Here is a 20,450-nt window from a genome sequence, read left to right as displayed (position 1 = left end):
TTGCCGTTAAGTTTTTGAAAAACAGTTGAGTTTTACGGCAGTGGCAGAGGTCTGAAGTTTTAGACGACATTTTTTTTGAGCATTTTGGCTCTTTTGGCCAAAACTTCGTAAAAACGGTAAATAAAAAAAAACTAAAAAATGGCGTATCGAGTATTTGTTGAGACGAAGCGATTGCCGTTAAGTTTTTGAAAAACAGTTGAGTTTTACGGCAGTGGCAGAGGTCTGAAGTTTTAGACGACATTTTTTTTTTGATCATTTTGGCTCTTTTGGCCAAAACTTCGTAAAAACGGTAAATAAAAAAAAAACTAAAAAATGGCGTATCGAGTATTTGTTGAGACGAAGCGATTGCCGTTAAGTTTTTGAAAAACAGTTGAGTTTTACGGCAGTGGCAGAGGTCTGAAGTTTTAAACGACATTTTTTTTGGGAATTTCTGACTCTTTCGGCCAAAACTTCGTAAAAACTGTAAATAAAAAAAAACTAAAAAATGGCGTATCGAGTATTTGTTGAGACGAAGCGATTGCCGTTAAGTTTTTGAAAAACAGTTGAGTTTTACGGCAGTGGCAGAGGTCTGAAGTTTTAGACGACATTTTTTTTTGAGCATTTTGGCTCTTTTGGCCAAAACTTCGTAAAAACGGTAAATAAAAAAAACTAAAAAATGGCGTATCGAGTATTTGTTGAGACGAAGCGATTGCCGTTAAGTTTTTGAAAAACAGTTGAGTTTTACGGCAGTGGCAGAGGTCTGAAGTTTTAGACGACATTTTTTTTGGGAATTTCTGACTCTTTTGGCCAAAACTTCGTAAAAACTGTAAATAAAAAAAAACTAAAAAATGGCGTATCGAGTATTTGTTGAGACGAAGCGATTGCCGTTAAGTTTTTGAAAAACAGTTGAGTTTTACGGCAGTGGCAGAGGTCTGAAGTTTTAGACGACATTTTTTTGGGAATTTCTGACTCTTTTGGCCAAAACTTCTTAAAAACTGTAAATAAAAAAAAAACTAAAAAATGGCGTATCGAGTATTTGTTGAGACGAAGCGATTGCCGTTAAGTTTTTGAAAAACAGTTCAGTTTTACGGCAGTGGCAGAGGTCTGAAGTTTTAGACGACATTTTTTTTTGAGCATTTTGGCTCTTTTGGCCAAAACTTCGTAAAAACGGTAAATAAAAAAAAACTAAAAAATGGCGTATCGAGTATTTGTTGAGACGAAGCGATTGCCGTTAAGTTTTTGAAAAACAGTTGAGTTTTACGGCAGTGGCAGAGGTCTGAAGTTTTAGACGACATTTTTTTTGGGAATTTCTGACTCTTTTGGCCAAAACTTCGTAAAAACGGCAAATAAAAAAAAACTAAAAAATGGCGTATCGAGTATTCACTCAGGCGAAGCGATTGCCGTTAAGTTTTTGAAAATCAGTTGAGTTTTACGGCAGTGGCAGAAGTCCAAAGACCAGCAGTTAAATTGTCGGCAAAGTTCAGGGTCATGATTTTTACCAGTTTTCAAAGTTATTTTTTAGCGTTTACTTATTTTTTTTAAATTAAATTTGTAACAGTTTCTAAAAGAATTGTGTCAAAATTTGAAAGCGATTGGTACAGAACTTTTCGATATTTGCTATTAAAAGCAAATAAATATGAGATGCCCCAAACACTTTGATTTCAAGTTATGATTTCTCGAGGAAGAAAATAGATATTTAAAAGATTTAAACGGATTTAGAGAGACAAAACTTAATTCTCTTAGAAACTGTTACAAATTCAATTTAAAAAAAAAATAAGTAAACGCTAAAAAATAACCCTGAAAACTGGTAAAAAGCGGCATTTTCGATTTTCTAACGGGAATATCTCAAAAACGTGATGTGATCGAATTTTTCTGACTTCGGTTTCGAGCTCAGCACACAACAAACCTATAGAAGAGTATACCCTGGTTTCTGTAACAAAAAAGAAGTTTAATTTTGTTGACCAGTGTTATACTTCACTTTGAAATTTAACAATAAACTGAAATTGTTTAATTTTATAATTTGAAACAAAAGAATAACGAAATGTTGTAAATACAGTGGTTTGCAAAAGTATAATCGCACCATATAAAAATGCTATTTATATAAAACCGAGTATTGCAGCGACACCCTACTATTTTTTATTAAAGGGGATCAAAAAACAAGAATATTGAGAAGAACTACAGTCTCTGAATAAATCGATACATTTATTTTCGCTTACATACTGGATTTAAGGTTAACATAGAACAAAAGTGGGTAATAAGCAACTGAAGATATCTCGGACAGTATAAAAGATGTCTGAAAGATTTAAATAGATTTAAGGGTAATATTTCAAAAACGAGATGTGATCGAATAAGTCCGTCTTTGGATTCGAGTTCGGCCACCGAAATCCTTTGAAAAAGCATAGTTTAGTCTCGGCACCAAAAACCCTGCATAAGTACTTGTGGTATTTAAAGGGTTCTTAAAAGAGCATTTTAAGGTGTTAACATAGTGCTTAAGGAAATGGTCAAAGAGATAAAAACTCTTTGCTTAAGGAAATGGTCAAAGAGATAAAAACTCTTTGTAATGGACCAAACAATTTTTGTTTTCCTTTATACAAACTTCATCGACAGCTTCTGCAACGATGCAAAATTGGTAGTGATTTTAAGGGAGATTTTCATATAGGTAATCAAATCATTAAAATACAAAAAAAAAACATTTAGTGCTGCACATATTAGACTTGTATATGTTTATAATATAGGTATCTTTTGATTTTCTGAAAAAAAATTTCGGGGGGGGGGGTTAAACACCCAAAACCCCCCCCCCCCCCCTAAATACGGCTATGGTCAGAGCCAAATAAAGGGGTTATTTCCACCAATATAAGTTTTTTAATATTTATTCTTCTGATAGTCTTACTGACGATTGAAAAATCAGGCCTTAATATCAAAAAGAACTGAATTGAAAATTAGTTTTGAGACTTTGTAGTGAAAATAGTGATGAGTATAGCTCAAAAACTAGATGTGACAGAACAAAACTGTAAACAGTTTTGAATTCAGCACAGTAAAGTCAATTAAAATCACTTTTCAAAGTTCTTGCTATCGACTTTTTTTTAGTTTTTGCCGACCAGTGTACATATCTAGAAAAAAAATATGTCTTCATGGAATCCTCTACGCCAAATCCCATCCCTTTTTATCTTAAGTCTGTTCTTTTCAAAAGTTAAAAAGTTCAAACTCGATTGTCAAACCTAAAAAAATACAATGTCACACACAAGGAAGAGCAACGTCGCCGTCAGCATAAAAAAAATCTACAACATATCTCAGCTATGTCATGGCTATGTGTGGTATCAGGAAGAAGGCCTATTTCTAAAAACGGACCATCAACTCAAATCAACTAGCTAAAATCAGCTCACAGTACAGCACAATAAAAATGAAGCTATAGGTCGTTTCTTTACCAAAGATACAAACGAAAATAAGAAAAAAAAAAAGACGCAGATCCCATCAGAGAGTGGAATGTACGCAAGTACGAGTAGCAAATAAAATGAACAAAAAAAAATGAAGACAAACAAAAATAAGCGGAATCAATTGATCTGTTCTGATGCTGATGCTGCTTCTGCGATGCTACAAAGTTTGTTTTTAATTTTGTTTCCCCCTGGATGATGATAGGTATGGTAGACTCGTAAAGAAACGAGAAGCCACATAGCCCCGCGAACTCTATCGGACGATAATGGAAAATTGTAGTTTCTCGCAAAATGCGAATGCGAAAAAAATGCAAAAAATAAGAAAAAAAAAACGCATATCCTTATGCAAATACCTTGCCTCTTCTCAAGACTGAGCTGTTGTATACATAAAAAACAACACACGTCCAATTAATGACGTGATATGGAAAAAGGTGGAGGAAAAGAAAGAAGGAATAACTAACATAGGTAGGTACTCCTCCGGTTCGGGCGAAGCAGCGGCATGAGAGGCAGAGGCATCACAGGGAACAAAATGGCAACACAGGAAAACAACATCAATGGGTGGCGTTGGAGTGGATATTTTAATGTACCACAATTCCAAAGTGGATCCCTGTATGAAGATGATGATGACGACGTTTTTTTACGGTGGAACAATAGTAACAAAAAGTTGGACAAAAATTAGAAATTGAATTTTTCTTTTTTGATAAAAAATCTTAGATAAAAGTTGTAGGAATTATTATCCTTAGCCATTTTTGTCCTGAAAATTTTTTATGAAAGCCAGTTTTTCACTAAAAAAATAGCAAGTTGGATTCTTCCCAATGTCAGGATGACAACTTTTTCGAAATCTAAAAAGAATATCCTTTTCTGGAGGTTTAATGAGACTTTCAGTTTGAAAATGGGGCGTGACAATGGGCGTATCGAGGTTTTGGTTTGATATGGAATCAAAATTTTGCCCAATTTTCAATCAATTTTGTCCCACTTTATGGCCCTGATGTGAGCTGCTCGTATTCTGGTATCAACGATTTCGGATATGCCAATGGAATGGAAACAAGGGGGTTCATCGACCACGAGATGGCGCATGTTCGTCTATATTTTCCTTCCTTCAATAACTGTTCTCGTTGTGTGTGATGTGATGTGTTGTTTTGCTGTTGTTGTTTTGGTTTTTTTTTTTTGTTATCTGGGAATATTATTTTTTTTTCTACGGGATACCACTTTGGGAATCGATGTTTGCTGAAATAACTGACTGCGAGAGCACAAGAACTCTGAGAGGCATGAAAAGCGCATTGTTGGATCTGTATTTTGTTTTTGGTTTCTTTTTTTTTTTTTTGAAACAAAGGAATGTTATTCTTTGGGGAGAATTCTCAAGTTCATTGGCGATGAATGGAGGATGCATCAAGGGCACTGACAATGAAATTTTGTGTGTATGATTGTTTTTTTTTTTTTTTTTTTCTTTAACGACAAGGGAGTTCCCGAGTTAGTGTTTTATGCGTTTTTTATTATTATTTTTTTTACGTCAAAGACTAAAAAATAGTGCAGCGATGGAGGTTATGCATTTAGATGTGAATTTAAAGTGGATGCGTTCGTGTTTTTTTTTTATTCTGTGCAAAAAGGATTTTTTTTTCCTTTTTAGTTATCTTCTAGAGGACGTTTTTGTTTTAATGGGAGAACAGAATATGTACCCCCACATGCTGAGCGTGAGTTTTAGAGATAATAAAAGTTACATAAAAATATAAATTTAGTTTTTAGAGATAGGCATAATGTCATTAACCTACGATTTAACAGTTCAAGTTTAAGTATTTTGTTTTTGCAAAGAGTTTTCGAATTCCTACTAATACACATTAAAGGTTAGTTGTAGTAGCCGTGTTTTCGTGAGAGTTATGCAACATTTTCTGACATTTTTCGGTTATCAGTGCAACAAAACTTGAACTCGAACAGAAAATAGCTTGGAAAGAACATTCAACTTTCAGTTAATTTAAGATGAATTGAACAACTATCAGCCTTCTTTGGTTACCCTCAGACTTTTGACACAAACATTTAATCTTCGTTTGTGGAACTTATTTCATTATTTTTTGTCTCAAGATAACTTGTAAAGCTAAAGTTCGAGCATAAAAACCTTTCGAAACAGCTGTATTTTTCTAACGCTAGCAAAAAATGGTTTGATAACACTGGTTTACAAGGGTTTTGTTGCCGAAAAAAAAATATACTTTTTTGAAGGTTTTCGGTGTGCTGAACTCGAATCCGAAGTCAAAAACAACTTATCAGCTCCCGTTTTTGAAATATTACCGTTAGAAAATGCAAAAAAACGTTTTTTTGAGTTCTACGGATATTATTCTTTTGTATTAGGAAAATTGTTTGAGCATATATAGTAACGGTTTCTATAAGAACTGTTTTCCATCTTTCGATACCTGTTTAAATCTTTTCAATATCTTTTGTATTGCCCGAGATATCTTAAACTGAAGTCAGTGGGTTTGGCTTCATATATCATAAAGAAGATAATGACGTTATAAAATTTATAAAAATACCAAACAACTGAGGATATCTCGGGCAGTAAAAAAGGTATCGGAAAGATTTAAACAGATTTAAAAAGGTGGTAAATAGTTCTTATAAAAACCGTTTCTAAATATGCTCAAACAATTTTCCATGTATAAAAGAATAAGGTCCGAAATGCTGCATTTTCTAACGGTAATATTTCAAAAACGGGAGCTGATTAATTTTTTTTGACTTCGGATTCGAATTCAGCTTACCGAAAACCTTCAGAAATGTATATTTTTGTTTCGGCAACAAAAAAAAAGTTTAATTTTCTAACAAATTTCGGTATGATATTTAACCAAAATTTGTTAGCTTTTTTTGAGGTAGAATTCCTTTCATGCAAAGAATCATTCAAAAAATCATCCATTTGTCCTTATTCTTAATCTAATTCATTCAAAAACAGATATTTCAGATGAATTGGAGAAGCTGAAAATTAACTTTGTTGAAGGAAAAATGTTATTGATATGATATTACTCTGTTTGATAATTAATTAGATTTTAAACGAATTCAAATGTATTTTTCGCTCAGAGCATTTTAAAATTAATGTTCGAGTATTGGGAAAGACGCCAGTTGCATTATAGTGCCTTTGAATTGAACGCAAGAAATCAAACATGTCGAAGGAATTTTTCGTAAAATTCTTCGTATTTTTTTTTTCAAAAACCTCAGATAAGTTGAAAAAGCTCATTAAGTAACTTTAAAAAAAAGCTGTAATAGAATAAAACCCCGAACCAACAGGCTATGAAAGAATAATCCTTTTATTTCAGCAAAGTTGAAGAAGTCAATTAAAAAAAAAATTTCTTGACAATATTATAGCATATTAGCAAATATTTAATAATGTTTTTGTAAAATTTTTAGTGACTGAGATTCGAAGCCTCACACAATGTAGGTGTCTATCTCAAGATTAAGTAGTTCTTTGTTTTACTTTTTCTGTCAATTTTTTTCTTAGAACCAAGTTAGCCAGTATGAAAAAGTTTATTTTTATAACTAAGCGATTTTGATAAAAATGTTCTATATAATGTCAAAACTTAAGTCAAACACTTAAAATTGTTAATATTTTTTATAAGTTCAAGTAATCTATTTTTAACTAGGTACCAATTATGTATTATGTATAAAATATACTCGCAAAGTTCTCAACAAAAATTAACAACTTGTATCTTATACTCAAATTAGATGATAATTAAATTCCAATATAACATAATAGCGTGATAATCATTGAAGCAATTGAAACTAATTATTGTGCACCGGTGCTAAGTGTTGATCTGGCGACTATTTCAATTAAAATTGTTGTCTTTAAAATGATATCGGAAAAGTGTGTATGCGTGTAGTTAAGTTCAAGAGGTAAACACGATTTAATGATATATCGATACAATTATAAGTTATAACCAATACAATAACTAGAATGCATTAATAAATTCCAGTAAATGTGTAAAGAATGTTAGATTGACATTGTTGATTAATAAACTTAAAAAAAAAAAAATACAACTTTCTATTTCTAGATTTCTAATTGAATTTTCATGAGTTAAAGGTAAAATAAAAACCGCAAAAACTAAGAATACATAAATACCTTAGACTTTTACGTAAGCAACTCAGTTTTGATATGAAGATTGTAGATATCTGAAATTCAAACAAATTCAAAAGCGATTTCTTAAGAAAATACGCAAATTTAAAAAAAAAATGTGTTTTTATATAAACAGGCGAAAATGTTAAAAGTTAAGATTACTAACCCGTCTTTTCTATTTTGCATTGTTTCCAATTCTGCGGCGATTTGCGAGAAAATGCTGGTGGTTTTGCATTGGGTTAAATCAGGACTACCTTTTTATTACTTCGTTTTCTTAGAACGCTGTATGATATTGCTTTTTTAATTTACTCGTCATACAGGAAACAGTATTTAAATAAATAATTTTTGTAATGGTTTTTGTTTGTGTTTTTGGGAAAGCATAATAGAAATATTGAGCCTTTCCCAGCATTGTTATCGTAAGCGACAACAGAATTTACAGCCTAAGCCTAAATGTTGTCAATTATTCATGATATTTTTTTTGGCGCTTGTAATGAGTTGGCGGGAAGGGATCGACATTGTTGAATAGTCACAAAAAATGTAAATTTAAAAAAGCTTAAAACAAAATACTGCATCCGTAAAAAACCCAAAATTCAATGTCGTTGCCGATATTTTAACTTATGACGGACTTGAGACAAGGTCCATTTTTTTTTTTGCTAAAATAAGATGTTATGCTTAATTACAAATCCTTATTTTTTTATTATATCGGTGAGGATTAATTTTTCTGATTAGTTTTTCTTTTGCTTATGGTTGTTATTTAGTTTGAAATCAGTCTGAGTTGAATTCCACAGAAAAATTCCTAAAACCATATTCCTTTGAAAATAAAAACACAATTACAAACAATAAAACCTTCATCACTTTATAAATGCACGTTCCATTCTATTTTACAATTAAAATTTGCATATATGCTCGTTGTTCGCCGTATATAAAGTAAAAGTGCAGGAAGTGCATCTCCAGTGCATCATCATTGCATATTTTTTTTTTTTTCTGAATAAGAATGAATGCATTGAAAGATGCACACCAAGAAAACAAAACAACAACAAAAAAAAAAACTTTATTCTATACTTTGCGGATTAAGTGCCTTTATTTTTGAATTCTTAGAGTGAAGTATCCAGACGAATGTGATGAGTAGAGAACCACAGGAATAGGTACTAGCTCTTCTTTTTTTTAATTATTTTTTTTCTTCATTACAAAACTGAAGTTGAAGGCATGCATGATACGAAGATTACAAAAGATTCCGGAACCAAAATGCATCACTTTGCACCTCCTATTGAATACCTTCCTTCAACCTGCACATTTTAAGTCTAGTGGTTGGTTATATTTCTTTGGAATCCCAGTTTATTACAATCTTCAGCTTGTCAATGATTACAAATAAATTATTCTCACGGGTGGAGTATTTTAAGAATAGGCACGTTTTAAAAAATTTTGGTCTCAGAACATCGATTTTCTAAATAACTAAATGACTGAATGAATGAATGAATGAATGAATGAATGAATGAATGAATGAATGAATGAATGAATGAATGAATGAATGAATGAATGAATGAATGAATGAATGAATGAATGAATGAATGAATGAATGAATGAATGAATGAATGAATGAATGAATGAATGAATGAATGAATGAATGAATGAATGAATGAATGAATGAATGAATGAATGAATGAATGAATGAATGAATGAATGAATGAATGAATGAATGAATGAATGAATGAATGAATGAATGAATGAATGAATGAATGAATGAATGAATGAATGAATGAATGAATGAATGAATGAATGAATAAATGAATGAATGGATGAATGAATGAATGAATGAATGAATGAATGAATGAATGAATGAATGAATGAATGAATGAATGAATGAATGAATGAATGAATGAATGAATGAATGAATGAAAAATAAGTGAAAGCATCATTTTGCTTGGTTTAAAAATATTCAAATTGCCATGGTGCTAAGCTCTCAATAATGTTTTGTATACAAACATTTATCAAAACAAATTTCATATTGCGTGGGTTCATGTCACATTGACAATTTGAATTTGTTTATTTATTTAGATTCATTGCACAGTTATTTGTATATGATACAAGAAAAACAACATTTTCCCAAGTGCAACGCTAACGATTTCCTCTCCACCAAAACAAACAAACAAACACGCAAAAAATGAGAACCTACTTGTGTTGATTATTCAGATACTTCTTGTCATTGCACACAAACTGTTCAGACTGGACTCGGACTAGACTGCATTTTTATAACATTTTCCCATGCAAATTACAATCACAGCACTGATTTGTGCTTTAATTTCTCAAGTATATCTCACAGTCACACTCTCTACTCTATAACTCTATATCAGACGACAGCACAGAAGTATGTAAGACACGACGTCTGTCGTGTCTCTTCTCTTTTCTTGGTCTCATGGGATGTTGATCATCCTTCAAAGACCCATGAAGACAAACCGAAGACCAAGAAACATTATTACAAAACCGAAGCCGCATAGCACTTTTTTGATTTCAGTAACGGAATACATTTCTCGGGATAATTTACACAACAGACCTAGTTTTAATATTTTTCTTTCTTTTTTTTACACTTTTTTTCTCTCCAAGTACTAATGTCATTGGAATGGGAAAACCACATTAGTGTACTTCATGAAATATCTGAATAACTGTTGGAATGGTATATAGGTAAAAACATACACAGTATAAAAGCCCACAAAACCTAGTCTTGACATATATAAGTACTCGTATCTGTGTGTACTTCAGAAGAGTGTAGTATCTCTACATTACTTACTACTTTCTTGTGAAACGCAACAAGCCCATCAAAGAGCCGGAATTAAAATAAAATGAAATTACAGCACAGAAGAAGAAAAAAAAATAAACCTACAACTTTTCTTTGCTTTATTACTGCAAATGTAAGTATATTACTCCCATCTTATGTTTCTCATCTATCAGTTCACCAAGTCCCAAGTGAGACGACGACTACGGTCAATGACACAATATCTCAATTGACATAGCTTTGGAGTAACTTAAATTACACTGAGAGAAAATATATTGGTATTTTTTACCGCTGTAAAAAAGCTTTGCCATAACACCAAACATTTTTTTTTAATCTTATTGTATAAGTTGTCTGTTTGATGTTAATTTTTTTTAAAAGAAACCCTTGAAAACTGAATAGAAATGCTGTACAAACTAGTTTGCAACTGGTTTGAAACTAGTTTTAAGTCAAATTTAAAATACCTAATTTGCAGACAATTTTTTTGTAAGTTAAATTTTAAATATTAAAAACTTAAATCAAATCTGAACAAATGTTAAATATTCGTTTGGTTGTCAGCTTATAACTGGTTTGCAACCGATTTATGACTAATTTATAACAAATTTGCAACCGATTTTTCTGGTTAAACTAAAAACTTTAAATTAAGTTCAGAACTGGATAAGAAGATAGTTTAAACGAGTTTAAAAACAAATTAAAAAATGTTTTAAACCAATATAAAACTAATATGCAACCAATTTTTAACTAATTTTTTTAAATTTTAATTTAATTTCTTTATTGACTTGGATCTTCAAACTCTAAACACTGCTTAGATCTATGTAGATGAAAATGCAATATAAAATGCTTGAGATCTATTTGCAACCGATCTGAAACTAACAGTAGATAAGGTAGAGAGAGATTTAACGAACACGATTTAAAATAAAACTCTTTTAGACGTAACAATTTAATGATTTTATTTTATGCTTGCTTTCTATCCTAAATGTAAACCATTTTGGCAATAGATTTTTGACAATTGTAATGGATTTGTGTCAATTTTTGTAAAATATTTTTTTTTTTTTTTAATTTCTTGTAATAAATTTTTTAATAGATTTTTGTCAATTTTTTAATAAGTTTTTTTTTTTCAAATTTTGTAATAGATTTGTTTGAATCTGTGCAATAGATTTCTGTCAATTTTTGTAATCGGTTTTTGTCAGTTTTTGTAATAGATTTGTGTCAATTTTTGTAATACATTTTTGTAATACATTTTTGTCAATTGTTGTAATTGATTTCTTCAATTTTAGTAATAGATTTGTGTTCATTTTCGTAATAGATTTTTGTCAATTTCGGTAATAGTTTTTTTGTAATACATTTTTGTTTTTCTCTAAGTGTACAAGAATTTCCACTACGATCTCGAGAGAGGTATAGTGTAAAGTTAAGTGATATACATAAACATTATATTCAAGAGATGATGTGTTTGGTTTAGGTTTCATTTCAAGCGTTTGTCTCTGCACTTCTATAATACACATTAGACATTCTATTCATAATGTGAATATATAATTTACGTAGGCCGATGAAGCTAAGCACATGTCATCTACAACTCAAAAAAATGCTCATGAGCTCTCCATAGCTTTATTTACATTCTGGCTTTGTTTTTTTCTTCTATCTTTTTTTTATGGCTTTTAAGTTTTATGTTCATCACAACTTACTACCGTAAAAAAAACAAGCAGGTATAAATACATAAAGGTAGATAGAAAAGCCTCTGGATGAATGGTTGGATACGGTAGTTTTGGTTTAGGTAGCTCGCTCGCACTAGCGCATCACGGTTGCCCTCTTGGCCCAGTAATTAAATTGGCCGACTGCTGAATTTTAAAGTGCTTTTCTTTTCTATTTCATTTTCTTTAAAGAAGAGTTTTTTTTTTCAACTTAATTTATTTCTTGTTATGGTGGTGTCATGGTTGAAAGATACTTTATTGTATATTAAGACAGGTGCGGGTTTATGACTTTTGTGTTAAGTCATGTTATTTTACACAGACTGTATTGTTTACATAAGAAAGCAAATGGAATATTCTTCTTAAGTTCTACACAGAACATGATTTCTAGAAAATTCAAATAGAAATCGAAGTTTCTCTCTCTGTTGAAATCGAGAATAACACAGTAAGTGGGTGGTCGTGGTTAAATGCCGAAAGGTTTAAATGAAGTAGTTAGTACCTGTATAAATTTTGTTTGCAGGTAATAAATCTAACGGAACTGGGACGTCCTATTGGGATTTTGAATAGATTTACAATTATGTTAACGTATTTTGAGCAAAAGTTTAACTAGTCGGGCATTTTCTGGGCTATTTAGGGATAAGTATAATAAAAGATTGATGTAGGTGCGGGTAATAGGGCCATAGTACATAATGTTAAGGACTCATTGTCGAGTAATGTAAAATATTGAAATGTCATTTGAATTGTTTCAAAAAAATATGTATGATCCTTATGTTGAATTAGGTAATAGATTCTCGCTTTATTAGAAATGTGGTAATATTTGTCTGCGAAATTCGTGACTTTGGCTTATCAAATTTGTGTGGATCTGAGTCACTTTTCTTTTAACTATCACTCAGTCTCACCAGTTTTTTTTTAAACTAGCGTTTTAAATGTATACCTAATGATTAAAACCCAAACAAAAATTAAAAGCATGCAAAAAAGAAAGAAATTATACCTCTTACCCCCAAGCATTAAATATTATATTTCTATTTGTAATTGATACCAAGTTATTTTTAAACAAGTTTCTTATTCAAAATAAACAAACAATCGATTTGTTAGTGATTAAAAAAGAATTAGATATCTATGGAAATTCGATTTGAAATTTAATTGTACTCTAATTCCGTTGACACCCTTTAGATTGATAGTCTCAAGTGTAATTATCTAAAACTTTTTTTTTACTTCAAGTGGAAATTGCAATCAAGTTTACAACTAATCCAAAGACTGTCTCCCTAAAACAAATAAATCCCAGTAAAGTAAGTTTGGATTGGATGACATAAAACTTAAGTAGGGTTGCTATAAACAAATTGAAATTTCAAGTGGGTGTGCAAAACACAAACAAACAAAAAAAAAAGAAATCAATGAAAGCGAAATGAAATTTAATATCTTCTTCAATATTATTTTTGTTTTGTTTTTTTAGTCAAGTCAAGAGGGTGGATAAGTTACAAATGAATGAGTACAACATTCTTAAAAAGAATAGCAAATAAAAACAAAAACAAAACTAATTTTGTAACAAAAATTTAAGAGGGGATGTATAGTAAGACAAAAAAAATTAAAGTTGTTTAGAAATAAAAAAAGGCCATTTTAAACTCAATTGTTATGTATAGAAAAATATGTAAATTAAAAAAAAAAAAAATAAAAGATTTTCTATTAAATCACCAACGCTCTCTAAAGAAATAAAAAAAAGAACCGGAACTTTATTTGAAGTGCTTATCCAAAGTTATCATAATCCAAAAATTTTGTTTGCATCAATTTAGTAATTGGGTAAAAAAGCACTAAAAAAAATCAAGTGCGCAATTCACACGTGGTAGAATTGAAACCTTAAAAAATCATTTTTCTTGAAAAAAAAAAAAATCGAAAAATGTAACTTTTTTTTCTTCCATCACATTTGAATCCATTTTTTGTATTACAATTTATAATAAGTTTTATATCATATGAAAGCTTATTATTTCACCTTAAAATCTTTACCATAATCATGTCTGTACGAAATCTATAAAAAGAGTTAAATTTTTTGGAATGCAATCAATTTTCATCAAAAAAAATCAATAAAAACAATTTTTTTTTTCCATCACCTTAAATTCCATTTGCTTTATGACAACGTTCAATAAATTTTATATCATTAAAAAGCTATAGTTTTATTCACCTCAATCATATCTGTACTACATCTAAAAAAAGGAATAATTTTTTTAAAGCCAACCATGTCGAAATTTCTAACTGAGATTTCCAACACGGGACTTCCAACAAACGTGCTTAGAAAAAGAACATCTTTTCAGCGTTATCTTAGGATTGTGAATATGAAATTAATTGAAATTTTGTACAAATGTAGTGCTGCTTAAAAAAATGTATCTTTTAGTTTTTGGCCATTGATAGAAAATAAATAGATCTTTATATTGATAAGAACAAACTCGATGATGTCTGCCAAAAAAATATATTGATGAAAGCAAGTGAGAGGAAAACAAATTTTTCAGATTAAAATTGTATTGAATCAGCAATTTTTGAGATTTTCCTTTGAAGAGGATGTTTTCTCTGGCTGTTTCGTCTTGATGTTTCAAACTGGGTGCTAAGGGCCGATGTTGCTGCAAGTACGTGATTATCAACACTATAAGTCGATAGTTGAAAAATACATCCTTTCTAATTTGAACCATCGGTATTGACATTGCCTCAAATATTGCCAAAAATCGATAAATATGGTTTTGGCAACACTTTGAGAAAGTTTTTTTTTTTTTTGTCTAACTGTACCCTATTCTATAGTTGATTCCTCAGATCGCATCCGAAGTTTTATTTTTATACTTCAACTTGTACTGTGGTATAATGAAGTAATTTATTTTTATTGATTCCAGAAATTTGCATTTTCATTCACGCTATTTAAGAATACAAAATACAAAACAAAAAATACCCCCCACGCAAAAAAAAAAAATAGAATTCCACCTTATTTCCACTCTGATGGATAAATGTATCCACATACAACTGACTGTAGTTGTTAATTTCTCTTCCAAGAAAAATAGATACTTAACCTAGCAGATGCAATATAATTAGTTACTCAGATCAAACACAGTCTTCATTACAAGTTGTTACACTAATTCCTTTACTCTTTAAAGGTATATCAATGGCGGCTACTCCTTGATTAATGGACTGTCAATTTACAAATGCTCCAACTCTCTAACATCGTAATCGTAAATTATAGAGAAAACAGAAAGAAAGAAACAAAAAATACAGAACAACAACACAAAAAAACACTAAAGAACAATAATTCTAAAAACGTAGGAAATGAGGCATTTTTTCGCCTTGTTTAGCACAGAATTTACTCTGTGATCTAAAAACAATAAAAAAATTCAAAAAAACGATCAGAAAACACTAACAACACAAAACATTTTATTTTTTTTTCTACAAAAAAAAATTCTTTTCTTTTTTTATTTTCTTTCCTCGTTTCTAGGTCAGAAAAACACTCAAGATTCGTGGTCGCCACAAAGATAGAGTAGAGAAACGATCTGGCCTCACAGCCGCCGATATTACTGCAGACTTCTTTGCACACCTGGAAGTCGATCGATCTGTGTCTTCGTTAGGAGTTCTAACTGCTGGTGGCAGTGGTGGTGGTAGTGATGGTGGTAATATCGAATTGGATCGTGGTAATGAGGAAATTGTTGCTTCTCCAATAACAATTATCGATCGGCCGCCACTATCGTCGTCGACAAATAATGGTGGCGGTCCAAGTAGATCCACAACATCATCGTTTATAAGTCAAAGTCAGTCGCCTGATGGTTCGGAAACATCATCAGCAATACATTCCACTATGAATAGCATTAAGGTGAGTTTATATACCTACAAGTATTTTGTTGTTGTTGTTGTTGCTATGATTATGTAGAATATTGGATCGAAAATCGATGAGGCTTTGAATTTATTTTTTGCACATCATTCTCATCATCATCATCCACAGCAGAGAATATAAGAATTTGTTATAATTTATAATTATTATTCGATTATATTTCTCTGATCGGATCAAGAGGGAATGAGATTTGAAACTAACTGAAGTCAGTGGATATTAAATATATTACCGTTTCAAGTTCCGCCTTTCTTTGCTATGACTTGTTTCTATTGCTTGTTTTCATTAATTCATTAATGCTTAAAATATTTTAGTTGCTTCTTTGGGCTTTGTTTTTTAGAATTATTTCGCTGCTTTTTGCATATTGATGCCAACGAATTTTCATCTGTTTAAACCTAGAAATCCTAGAAATCTTTTGATATTTTCATAATTTTTAAAATTGTAATGAATGTAATAGGTATATTGATTTTGAAAAAGGAGGACATTTTAAAGCTTAAGAGGACAACAGGACAGGACAGTTGGAAAAGCTAGTACCAACATACATAGATATTTATGAGAGTGCTTTTGGGAATAATAATTAATTGGTACCTAGTCAAAAAAAAAAAAGTGCTGGGATAATGTCAACTGGCCCACCCTAGACAAAATCTCAGCTACGCCCCTGGTTTTATTGCAATTACCTCAAATATTACCCACACACACACAATTGTCTGAGCAGTTTTTGAGAAGATTTAAAATTTGAATAGCTCTAAAACTTAGGTACTAGGCTTGTTCCAGACAATGTTGCTTTTTTTAATCCAAGTTAGAAGTCATAAACTGGAGTTTGCTTAAAAAAACCATTTGGTACCACCTATACCTAGTTATTTTAATTTGTAACCACTAATATATTTATTAATCATCTATACTCTATACAATTTGTTCATTGGCGTTAGAAATGCCTGTATCGACGAAACGTCATATTAACATTTTGGTCTTAAAACTGTGATTTCATATTATTCTATTCCTCCATTTAATTATACCTTTATCGGATCGGAACATCAAAAACGATTTTATTAAGGTGTTCTATTTATTGCCTGCTACCACATCACAGTGATAGAGAACGGAACGAGTGATAAAGTACATAGCAGGGATGAGAATGCTAAGCCCGAAAAGTGAAACATATTGCCCAAAAAAACGAAGTAGATTTGGAAAATATGTAGCAGATAATGAAAAAAAATATACATATAAAACAAAGGAGAATGCCCAAAAATAAATATATTTAAAAAAAAGCCCAGCACCGATTTAAATGAGGCCTACATGGCTTGAAAGCGTATCACTCGTACATAACAAATATGAACTTTTTTCTCAAAAAGCCATTCCCTTAATTGCTATAATGATTTTTAATTTCAAATTATAAAGTGTTTTTTATTGCAAAACTATTTTCATTCAGGGAAGTCAGATTAACTTGGTCTTAGTTCCATGAGCAAAGATGTGCCATCTGCCATAAAATAACCTAAGATTGTTTTTTAAATGCCGCTGTCCGCTTTATTTTATGCAAAATGCATGACCGGACCCACAGCCATTATGTGGATCTGGGCGGTTACATAAAATATTTGATATCTTGGATGGGTCTTTGATTTAGATGTATAAGATGTGAAATTCTTGCAGAGCCTATAGTGAGCTAATTCACAAATAAAGTGCACTAACAATGCATTTTTTTAAATGACTTTTTCGATTATCAAAAAATGAAACAAGACGACACATCTTAAATGAAATTTTGTTCCCTTGAAAAAATTTGTCAAACGAAGTAGAAATAGGTTGCTACGTAGCAGATACATTAAAATAAATTAATGAGGTAGATCTGCTACATATGAAGTAAATACTCATCTCTGTACATAGACATGGTGTTAGTGATAGTACAAATAATAACTTTAAATGACTGAAACCTATTTTATTTGCAATGAAAAAACCTTTTCTATCAGCTTTTGTGTTTGTTCTTTTTTTTGTTTGTAAATTGTTTTGGTTTATTTATGGCCCCGCTTGCGGCAGGGCACAACAAAAAATTTATTTTAGACTCATTAGAGTGCCCCTCTCCACGGAAATCTTTAGTAAAAGGCGAAAGATTTATTCGACATTGAAGAGAAGCCAGAGTAACTTTTCTACCCAACTGTGGGTATTACTTATGAGTTTATACTACAGAAACTAAATGTGAATTGTATGAAAAGAAACACGAAAATGTAGAAAGAAAAAAATCGATATTAAATTTGCAGACAAAACAAAAACAACAATTTTGTATTTGTATTCTTTTTTGTGTTGTTTTTGTTATACAAATTCTTTGAAGATGTGTGTAGGGTGAATAGTGAGATGGAAATTATTTGTGTGCTGTGTAAAATAGATATGGTTTTGTTGTTTTTTTTAGAAAATAAATTTCTTTCTGAGAGTTGTTGTCATATAGATAACACGTTATCAATATTTAAATGTTTGTAGGCAAGGCAAAGGCACTCATTATCAATTTGGCACTTGTTTTGTATGAAATGAAACTGATGATTGTTTTTTTTTTTCTTTGATTTGCAGTGATTAAAATGTTTACTGGCAGTAAAAAATGGGTTAATTGTTTTTTTTTTTTTTTTTTATGTAGGAATTTAATTTTTTTTTTCAATAAGAACCTACCTTATACCTAATACCTATACCTCATACATTCTTTCTACCGCACGTTTTCCAATAAAAATTATTGATAGGTATTTAATTAGGTATTCAATTAGGTAGGTACCTCTCCATTTGGAACTCATTCATAGGTACCTACTTATTGATGAATTGGAAGGTAGGCTGTAAATACCTATTTTTAACAAAATCAGTTGAGTCATTCTTTAATTTAATTTTTCTACAACTTAAGAGCAGATAAAAATATGTAAATCAAAGTTACGACTGGGTAATGTCATAACTACTCATAAAGGTCGTTTCCCTCGTTTAACGAGAATGCTAAGAATATTAAAGCTTTTTATGAAAAAATAATAAAAGACTATTTTTAATTCAGTTTTCCAAGAAATTTAAAAAAAAATTAAAAATTGCGTAAAATTTGTTTTTAAAATAAATAAATAAAATTAGGTAGGTAGTAGTAAATGTTAAATTTAAAAATAAATAAATACAAAAGCAGATAAATTGGTATGCCATTTTAAGGAAAATAGAAAAAAAAAAATTATTTTTTAAAGTTTATTTTTCAAAAAAAAAAAAAAAAATTAAAATTAAATCCAGAAATAATTTTTTTTTTAAATTTTTTCATAAAAATTATTAAAATATTTTTGTAAAAAAAATTTCGTTGAAATTAGTTAATTGAAAATAGATATATTCATTGTGTTCAGCTTTTCAAATTTCTAAAAATGAATCTAACTATTTTTTTTTTAATTTCGAAATTTGTAGAAAATTCACAAATCCAAGAGCAAATATTCAACAAAACCAATTTTTTTTGTATCAATTTTCAAGGCGTTAACTGTGGCGTATGTGTAACATTTTTTTTACATTTTTTTTGCGAAAAAAAACTTTTTGTTGCTTACAAAAATGTTATTAACTACATGAAAGTCAGAATAATATCACAAACAAGATAAGCAGAGAAATTGCTAAAAAGCATCTAATTTGTTACTCTCAAAATGAATGATTTTTCAGAAAATAAATAGGTAGTTAAAGCTTGCTTTAGATTAAAATTAAAATTTTCAAAAAAATTAGCTGCTATTGCTAGATTTTTTTCGTGCTATGCTTTTATTTTCCCCAGTTTTTTGCGAAGAAAATCTCGATAAACAAAAATAATAAATCATGATTTTTAGGCTAAACAAATAAAATCGCTCCGAAGTGCCTCCAAAAATGTTTCTTTTAATATTTAAATTACATAGGCATAAATACGCATAAATAAAAGTATGTAGGTATTAGTCATATATAAATTAAGGAATATTCATTCCACATCCAGTTTAACCCGTTGAATTCACCACCTCATTTTTTATTTAATAAAAAAAAACGACAACTTAAACAAAAACAAAAAAATCACCACTAACCTAACAACCACTACCACCAGCACTCAGCATCATCAGTTTATAGATAGGTTATGTCTATGTATACAGAAAAGGAAGACAACAACAACAAAAATAAACGTGACTAACTCACCTTTAACATAATGACATAATCTTAATGCCATCTAGACTATGTCCGTCCGATATACCTATCTACCTATAGACCCTCAACTCGAGTCTCTCGAAACTGAATCCCAAACGAAACGAGAATCAAAACAAAAAACGAAAATAACTGTACCATGCCAGAGTTACAAAGACTTGTAGTACGTTTTATTACAAACATGCATTATATATTTATGTTGTTCATTCAGCACAAAGTCTGGTAGTCAGACAAATAATGATTCAACGAATTTGCTTTATTTCTATGGGTTATTGAGAAAGAGAATTGTAAAAACAAAATCCTTTCTTAAAAAAAAAAAAAAACAACTAGGTATCTTGGGAAATCAAAGTGCTAAGGTACCAATCTCCACTAAAGCTGAATGTCAATATTAACCCCCTTCCTTTGGAGGTGGTAGTAATCTAGTACATTTACTACTAGAACTACTCATGCTCTTTTGTCCGAGATGGAAATTGCTGTACTTTCGTTGAAAGTACGTTCCATTGAAAATCGCTAGTAA

The 20,450-nt window shown here is 30.5% G+C and overlaps 1 protein-coding gene and 1 non-coding gene across 3 annotated transcripts in view; one reads left to right on the top strand and one right to left on the bottom strand.

Annotated features, from left to right (window-relative positions):
- LOC129917785 (unconventional myosin-XVIIIa) overlaps positions 1-20,450 on the top strand; it is a 154,438-nt gene that overhangs the window by 13,734 nt on the left and 120,254 nt on the right. Inside the window, exon 2 of one of the 2 annotated variants that reach the window (XM_055997928.1) lies at positions 15,413-15,784. The exons of the other annotated variant lie outside the window; for it this stretch is intronic. Within the exon in view, the coding sequence (XP_055853903.1) occupies positions 15,413-15,784 (372 nt within the window). The remainder of the gene's footprint in view (positions 1-15,412; positions 15,785-20,450) is intronic. 2 annotated transcript variants of the gene reach the window in all.
- Positions 17,808-17,929, bottom strand: LOC129920332 (U5 spliceosomal RNA). Its single transcript, XR_008773250.1, has one exon. It is a non-coding gene; the product is annotated as a U5 spliceosomal RNA (small nuclear RNA).

This window comes from Episyrphus balteatus, chromosome 4 (genome assembly GCF_945859705.1).
Source record: "Episyrphus balteatus chromosome 4, idEpiBalt1.1, whole genome shotgun sequence".
NCBI lineage: Eukaryota > Metazoa > Arthropoda > Insecta > Diptera > Syrphidae > Episyrphus > Episyrphus balteatus.
Note: the sequence above shows the minus strand (reverse complement) of the source record. Positions and strands in the feature narration are given on the sequence as shown.